Source organism: Elephantulus edwardii, unplaced genomic scaffold (assembly GCF_000299155.1).
Source record: "Elephantulus edwardii isolate Elephantulus edwardi_28Jun2011 unplaced genomic scaffold, EleEdw1.0 scaffold00047, whole genome shotgun sequence".
NCBI classification, from domain to species: domain Eukaryota; kingdom Metazoa; phylum Chordata; class Mammalia; order Macroscelidea; family Macroscelididae; genus Elephantulus; species Elephantulus edwardii.
In genome coordinates, this window is record NW_006399797.1 from 8276100 (window position 1) to 8285220 (window position 9121).

Below are 9121 nucleotides of genomic sequence, written 5' to 3' on the forward strand. Positions count from 1 at the left end.
CCTTGGAGGCAAGGATTCTGAGGCTCCATCTAACATACTTTGGACATGTTGTGAGGAGAGACAGGTCCTTGGGGAAGGACATAATGCTTGGGAGGGTGGAGGGACAGCGCAGGAGAGGAAGGCCCTCTATGAGGTGGATTGATTCAGTGACTGGGATAATTGGGATGGGAGTGCGCTGTGAGTTGCAAGCGACTCGACGGCACATAACAACAACAACAACATCCAACTGACTTTAGAACTAACCCTGTTTTTTATAACTTAACACAGTTTTCTAAAACTGATGATTTTGTCTTTTTTAATTGCAGAATAGTAGGCAGGCATGGATGAGCTTCAGGTTTATCTTCTTTATTATAGACCAGAATTGGAAGTGGACCAATTTCCAAGTTCCAAAGGAGAGAGGCGAAGATGAGAGTGATTTCTGTGTCCTTACCTCCGTAAGATCTCTAACGTTGTCCTATACCATCAAGTCAGAACCAACTCACAACCTTCCAGTGAGTTTGCAGAGGCAGTAAATTACATGTGAAGAGATTGCGCCCCCCCCCTTTTTTGTTGCTCTTGGGTTTTTAGTTTGTTTTTAAATTGAGATTTTAATGAAAGTTTATAGAGAATTTGGATATCCATTTTTGCACATTTTCCTCCCTGCCCCCCCAGTTTGTTTTTCTCTTTGGGAGAAAAAAATTCTTTCATTGCTGTACAGTTCCCCACTCCCACCCATTTTTCTTCTGCAGAACACCAGTGGATTCATACCACATGTCTTGGGCATTGCAGCTCAGCTTCTCACCACTAGGCCACCAGAGCTCCCTAATAACCCTCTCTTAAATTACCACAAATAAGTATATATGCTACCAAAACCCAGTGCATCTATGCTAGTCACGAGAAAAAATGTCCAAGCCACCCAAATAAACCTACAAAGAAATGTGTATCTCAACTCCACCTCCTTTTGCTCTTCTGAAAACCCACTTTTATGCAAATTAATGCAAGCATTCCTGGCCAAGACCTGGTTATCTACTCAAATCCTATTCCAAATACACAGTGTAAGCATAAAATTTCCGTTTTCTTCTGCTTCCAGCTAAGTCAGGACAACAGGAACCAGATTTACTGTACAACATAAAAAAGAAGAAGAAAACCAGGACAAAATACAATACTTTCAACACACAAGACATCAGAAAAAGAAAGATTTAAGCTGTGACAGATGGGAAACAAGTGAAGTGTGCCCTACAATTGCACCAAACTATAACCTCAAAACTGTAAACTTACACCAACTTCCACTTTCCAACTGAAATTTCAATTTCCAGATGAAATTACCCAACAGGATGGTTCTTAAGTCTAAGCAGCTCTTGGCCTTGATCTCTCCTGGTATTCTTATTTCTTTTCAAAGCATCACCACTCAGTCACCCCAATTGGAAGCCACAGTGATCTTTTACTCCATCTCCACCATTTTCAGTCAGTCGTTAGTATTGCACATCTGGCTCTAAGATACCCTGTTTGTCCTCCTTTTCTCATCTGTCCCACAACAACTACTCCAGTTCAAATTCTCAGTATTTTCCACCAATCTTTGGTCTTTCACACTTGAACTCACAGTAAGCACAACCATTAGCTTCTTTTTCTTCTTTCTCTAATGCATTTTATCATATCATTCTACTGTTTAATTCTTTCTACAGCTTTTCATGCTTTAGGTTATGCTTAAAAAGTCTTTGCCTAGACTTTTAAAATATAGGCCAGATTTCACTTTCTAACCTTAAATCTAGTATTTATACATTCATTCATTCATTCATTTAATTCTCATGTGAATAGTCAGATTAGATCCAAGTGGTACAGGAGCAGATTGCCCCTCCTTCTACAGGGGAGCATCTCGTGGATTCAAACTGAACCCTATTTTAAAATCACACTGCACTGCTTGTTATTCCTAATATGTGCCCCATTCTCCTGCCTCTATCTAGTTGTTGTTAAGTGTCATCGAGTTGTTTATGATTCCTAGTAACCCTAAGAACAATGGCTCTGAAACTCAGCCTATCCTGAGCCAATTCTGACTCTCCTGCCCCCATTGCCACAATCACTTGTAAATCCATTTCATCCTGGGTTTTCCTCTTCTGCTCTGACCCTCTACTTTTCCAAACATGATGTCCTTCTCCAAGTACTGGTCCCTCCTAGCAACATGTTCAAAGCATGTGAGACAGAACTTGAAAATCCTTGCCTCCAAGGAGCAAACTGCTTTCACCCTCTCCAGGATAAAGCTCTCTTGGGAGTCCATGGTATGTTCAATACTCTTCTCCAGTCCACAACTCAAAGGCATCAATTCTTCCATCATCCTTAGTCACTATCCAGCTCTCAGATGCATAGCAAGCAATTGAGAAGGCCATGACCTGGACCAGGTGCACCTTAATCTCTAATTGACGTCACTGCTTTTTATCACTCTGGCGAGATCCTTGGGAGCATATTTATGTACCAGAAAGAATTGATTAACACTTAAAAATTTCAGGAAGTACCATATGAACAGTAGCTAATGGTAATGGAGGAAGTAGAAGCTTCATTGATGGCATTGACAAAAAATAAGGTACAGGAATCGATGAGATACCAATTGACTTGTTTCAATTAATAGATGAAGCCTTGCCAGGAAATTTGGAGGGAAGCTGTCTGGCCAATGGATTCGAAGAGGCACATATTTGTTCACATTCCCAAGAAAGGTGATCCAAATGAATGTGGAAACTATTGAACAATTTAATTAATATCACATGCAAGCAAAATATTGCTGAAGATCATTCAAAAATGGCTAGAACAGTTCATAGACAGGGAACTGCTAGAAGCTCAAGGAGGATTTAGAAGAGGCCATGGCATCAGGGATATCATTGCTGATGTCAGATAATTTCTAGCTGAAAAGAAAGAATACCAGAAGAATGTCTATTCGTGCTTTATTCACTAGGATCATGACAAGTTGTGACTGACATTGAGAAGAATGGGAATCCCAGATCTCTTGATTCTGCTTATGTAGTACCTGTACCCGAACCAGGAGGCTGTTGTGCAAACAGAGCAAGGGGATACTGCATGGTTTAAAATTAAGAAGGGAGTGTATTCTTTCTCCATACCTGTTCAATCTGTACTCTCAGCAAATTATCTGAGAAGCTGGACTCTGTGAAGAGGAGTATGCATCAGGATTGGAGGGAAACTCATCAGTAACCTGTGTTATGCAGAAGACATAACCTTACTTGCTGAAAGTGAGGAGGACTTGAAGCTCTTGTTGCAGAAGATCAAGGAATGCAACCTTCAGTATGGATTACATACTGAATGTCAGGAAAACAAAGGTTCTTACTGCTGGACTAAAAGTCAGCATCATGATGGCTAGGGAAGAGACTGAAACTGTCAACAGCTTCAACCTGCTTGTATCCACAATTAACATGCTTGGTACCAGCAGTTAGGAGATGAGGATATGCTTTGCACTGGGAAAATCTGCAGTTAGGGAGCTCTCTAAATTATTGAGGAGTAATGATGTCAGTTTGAGCACTAAGACGTGTATGATTTGGCCATGGTCTTTCCGATTACTTGCTATGCATCTGAGAGCTGGACAATGAATGAGGATGAAAGAAAAAGAACTGACATCTCCAAACTGTGGTGTTGGAGAAGAGCACTGAACATCCCACAGATGGCCAAGAGAATGAACAGATATGAGTTGGAGAGGGTGCAGCCAGAGTGCTCTTTGGAGGCAAGAATTATGAGGCTTTGCTTCACATATTTTGGGCATGTGACACGATGCTGGGAAGGGTGGAGGGTAAGCAAAGGAGGGAAAGACCCTCAAACCAGGTGGGCTGACACAGTGACAGCTGAAATATGCTCTTGTGTGTCAGGAAGTGTGAGGATGGCACAGGATAAAACAAGGGTCAGATCTTATGTTCATAGGTTTGCTATGAGTCGTACTCAACGCGGCGGCACTGAACAACAACAAATCGTCTAATAAAAGCTTCCCCATCCTCATGTACAAAACCCATTATTCTATTACCAATTGTTGACCAGTATCTTTTTCCCCCCCTCACGGTTATGGGATGTTGGTTGTTGGGTTTTTTTTTTAATTTATTATTAATTTCAATGAAAATTTACAGAGACTTTGGATTTTCATTCATTCATTGTTGTACTTTTCTTCCCTCGCAACCCTCCCTCCTAGAACACTACCCTCTTGGAAAAGTAAAAGAAAAAATTCTTTCATTGTTTTACAATCCCTCCTCCAGGTCCACTCCACTATGCAGCCTTTGCTCTAGACTCCTGTCATGACAGAAATACCTAATCACATATCCCTTTTAAACAGTTTTCTCCCTTATCAGTTTCAATGCAATAAACATAATTTTTCCCATCTTTCTCACTCTCCCCCCAACCCCGATGTCAGTCCTGTTTTACAACAGTGGCCCCATGCAGTATTGTCCTTTTGTGACTGAGATATTTTACTCAGCATAATGTCCTCCAGGGTCACCCATTTTGAGTAATATTGGATGAGCTCCTTGTTTTTCAATGCAGCGTAGTATTCCATTGTGTGAATATACCACAGCTTCTCTATCCATTCGTTTATTGGTGAGCACTTAGGTTGTTTCCAGCTCCTTGCTATTGTGAGCAAAGCCGCAATAAACATGCGTGTGCATATATCTGCTTGGGTGTCAGTTATGGTCTCTTTGGGGTATGTTCCCAGTAGAGGAATTGCTGGGTCAAATGGTATCTCTATTTGCAACTTTTTGAGAAAGCGCCATACTGCCTTCCACAGTGGTTGCACCATTTTACACCCGCACCAACAGTGAATAAGGGTTCCAGTTTCTTCATAACCTCACCAGCATTTGTTGCTTGCTGTTCTGTTAAATTTTGCTATTCTGACTGGGGTGAGGTGATATCTCATAGTTGTTCTAATTTATATCTTTCTTAGAGCTAGGGATTTTGAACATTTCTTCATGTGCTTGTTAGCCATCAGGATGTCTTCTTCGGTGAAGTGTCTGTTCATATCCTGTGCCCATTTTTCTATTGTATTATTTACCTTTATCTTGTTGCGGTGCTCAAGTATTTTATAAATTCTGGATATAAGTCCCTTATCTGATATGTCATTACCAAATACCTTTTCCCAGTCTGTGACTTCCCTTTTTACCCTGTTGGAGAGTTTTTGAATGTGCATAGGGATTTGATTCTTAGAAGATCCCATTCATCTATTTTATCTTCTCCTCGTTGTAGGTTGACCAGCATCTTAACTTGACCTCACACATTGAACATGGTCTTTTTTTTCTTTTTCTTTAACTCATTGATTCAAACTTATTTAGGTCCTTAGCCTGTGTACTCAGTAGTAAGTGTATGCAAATATCATGCAGCTGGTTAAAATCAGCTTCACAATAGAATCTCTCATCCATCTTTGCAACTATTAAAACACCCAAACTCATGACACTTAGTCTATTCATTGCAAGTCTCCATCTAACATCTGAGGCATTAAATCATACAGGAAGAGACTGCTTCATCTATCTCTCCTAGTAGGGGGCAGCTATTGAATTCAAACTGCTGGCCTTTTGGGTTCAATTGGTTAACTGTTAGGTTAGCAGTCCAGCATGTACACACTCTACTGCCAGAGCTTCTTTGTACACAATACAGTGTCTTACACAGAGGCAGCACTTAATAATTTTTAAAATAATTGCATTGGGAAAGTCTACTGTCAGAGACCTCTCCAAAGTACTGAAGAGCAACAGCGTCATCTCTCTGGAGACCAAGATGTCTGGTCCAGGTCATATTCTTTGCAATTACTTGTCATGCATCAGAAAACCAGACAATGATTGGTATGACAGAGGGAGAATTGATGCCTTTGAGTAGTGGTGCTGGATCAGAATGCTGAATGTATATTCAATATGGACTCCTAAGGCAACAAACAGGTTTCTCCTAGAGAGGGTAGGACCAGGCCGCTCCTTGGAGGCAAGGATTCTGAAGCTTCATCTGACATACTTTGGACATTTTGCAAGGAGGGACCAGTCCTTGGAGAGGGAGGTTATGTTTGGGAGGGTGGAGGGACAGTGCAAGAGAGGAAGATCCTTGATGAGATGGATTGATTCAGTGACTGGAGTAACGGGGTGGGTGTGTCAGAGACAACAAGATTGGCACAGGATAGATCAGGGTTTAGGGCTGTTTGTACATTGAGTCACTATGAGTCATAGGTGACTTGATGGCACATAATAACAACAATTGTAAACATTTATTTATCCTGAGACATCTTTATCTTCAGTTAAAATGAGAGGAAAAAAAAAATATATATAATACTGTAAAACTAGTTGGATTTGAATTTGGGATGAAGTTCCCTCTAGAAATCTTCAACATTACACATGAGATAAATCAATTCAAAGTCACTGTTGTGTTTAGATGTTGTCAAATTGACTACAACTCACAGTGACCACATGCTCAACACTTCTGGAGTTGCTATGATAATCCATCTCATCAGGAGATGAAAAATTCCAAAGAAAAGCAAACTGAAGTATAAAATGATCTGGCCAAAAACTATCTCACCCAAAACATGATTCATTCACATTTGCAGGCTCTTTAAGTCTCCAAGAAACAAAGTTATTATTCTTTTTCTTTCCTAAAAAAAAAAAAAGAGAAAATAAAAATATTTTGGTCATTATTAAATAAGTTTGTGAAGAAGACATGTACTAATTTGATAACTGTTCACAAACCTTCAGAAAAATTTGCAAGTCTAAACTGGATTTTGAAAGGAATTCATACAAGTAAGAAATATTGAAGCTTATGATAACAAGATAGTCACATGATCAAATTTTTTTAAAAAAACCACATGCAAAGGAAATAACTTTTTTCTTTCAGAAATAACATTTTAACCACAATCCTTTAAGAATACATGCTTTTCTGACTTTCCATTTTCCTCTGTTTCATTTTTCTTTTTGGAAATAGCTATGGGCTCTTTCCTTGGAGGCAAAGGTGATAGATATTTGGGGCATGTTGCTAGGCAAGGTTATGTCTTGTAGAAGGACAGTATGCTTGGGAAGGTGGAGGTTCAGCGAAAGAGACGAAAACCCTTAACCAGATGGATTGCCCCAATGACTGCAGCAATGGGCTCAAGTATATCAGAGATTGGGAGGATGACATAGGATAGGACAGGCATCACATCTGTTGTTCACAAGGACACTATGAGTTGTACAAAACTTGAGGGCACCTAACAGCAATAACATAGGCACTGTGTAGGGGCAGGGGTGTTCTGGTGGTGTAGTCCATAGGGAGTCACGCTGCTAACCCAAAGGTGAAGCATCTCTGGCTGTTCAAATCCACCAGACGTTACAATGAAGAAAACTAGTCAATCTCCTCTACTTTTTTTCAGCCACCAAAAAAACTGATGGAGGGTCAGCTATTAGTCAGGCCCAACACCAAGGCAATGAGTTGATGAGTGATGATGTTCTTGTTGTTAGATGCCATCGAGTACAACACACAGTAACCGTTTGAACAACCAATCTGAAATCTGCCCTATCCTGTGCCACCTTCTCAATCTCTGACACACTAGAATCCATTGCTGAAGTCTCAGTATCCATCCATTTCATTGGGGGTCTTCCTCTCCTTCACTGATTCTCCATCTTTCCAAGCATAATGTCCCTTTCCAAGGAATAGCCTCACCTAGCTACATGTCCAAAATATGAAAGACAAAGCTTCATCATTCTTGCATCCAAGGAGCACCCTGGCCACACCTTTTCAAGGACATAGCTGGTCTGCTGGTTTTGGTTGTTTTTTGGGGGGGTAGTATAACACCATACTCAAAGACATCAGTTCTTCTTTGGTCATACATGATAGGCACTGTATTTTTTATTTCTTCTGCCCAGGTATCTTTGGAGTGCTGTTGGCATTTTATATTTTCTTTTTTAACTGTGCTAAGTGCCAAGAAAACAAATAAGTCTGTCTTAGAGAGGGTGAAACCAAGTTTCTCTTTGGAGACTAGGATTTAGAAGCTCACATATTTTGGGCACGTGGCCAGGAGAGACCAGTCCTTGGAGAAGGACATCATGCTTGGAAGGGTGGAAGGACAAAGCAGGAGAGAAAGGCCCTGTATGAGATGATATAGTAACTGGGGAATTATGGGAAAGTGTGTCAGAGCCAGTAAAACTGGCTCAGGACAGAGTAAACTTCAGAGCAGTTGTACAAAGGGTCACTATGAGTCACAGGTGACTCAACAGCACATAACAAATGTCTGGTCTTTTGGGATGATAATAACCATAGTCTGGCAGATATAAACAATGATGACAAATGAGCCTGAAAAGAGTTATTTACCACTGCATTCTCTGCAGTTTATAGTCTTCTCCAGCAGCTGAAATAGTACATCCTTCCATCATTTACCACAGTGCATTTCTGATGTCATGTTTAGTAACACTGGCAAGCTGAAGAACTTAGTTAAGAGGAATTCTACAAAAAACAATGCCTCTGCTTTCTCAATTTTAAGTTGTTGTTTCTGTTAGATTTTGTCAACTATGAAAACCTTACCGTAGCCTGTGCCATCTTCACAATCTCTATCAAGCTCAAATCCATTGTTGCACACATTGTCCTATCTACTTTACTGAGTGCCACCCTCTCTTTCACTGGCCCTCCACCTTTCCAAGCATAGTATCTTTTTTCAAGAACTGCCTTCTTCCAATAACATGCCCAAAAAGTTAGAGATGAAGTTTTACCATCTTTGCCTCTAAGATTCACCCTGCTTGCACTTCCTTCAAGACAGATTTTTTTTGTTCTTTTGACAGCCCAAGGTATGTTCAACAGTCTTTGTCAACACCACAATTCAAAGGCATTGATTTTTCTTTATTTATTATCCAACTTTGACGTTATATGAAGTAATTGAAAATGCTATGTCTTGGATCAGGTGCACCTTAGCTCTTAAACTGACATCCTTGCTCTTTAGCAGTTTAAAGAGGTCCTTAATAGCAGATATCCCAATACAACATGTCTTCTGGTTTCTTGACTGCTGCTACCATGGGTATCAATTCAGGTATTAAAAAATAAAATCATTTGCATCCATAAATTACATTAATCAACAAAATCCAAGAAAAACTAATCAATATTCTTTAGATTATAAATTATTGTTCTAATTTGAGGGCACAGTACCACTGGGTAAGTTTTAGAAGATATATATATT

General features: G+C 40.0%; 1 protein-coding gene across 1 annotated transcript in view; it reads right to left on the reverse strand.

Annotated features, from left to right (window-relative positions):
* The window catches only part of LOC102859265 (chromosome unknown open reading frame, human C12orf56), a 117915-nt gene that overhangs the window by 85349 nt on the left and 23445 nt on the right, over positions 1-9121 (reverse strand). Inside the window, exon 3 of the mRNA XM_006886096.1 lies at positions 1580-1615. Coding sequence (XP_006886158.1) covers positions 1580-1615 — 36 coding nt within the window. The remainder of the gene's footprint in view (positions 1-1579; positions 1616-9121) is intronic.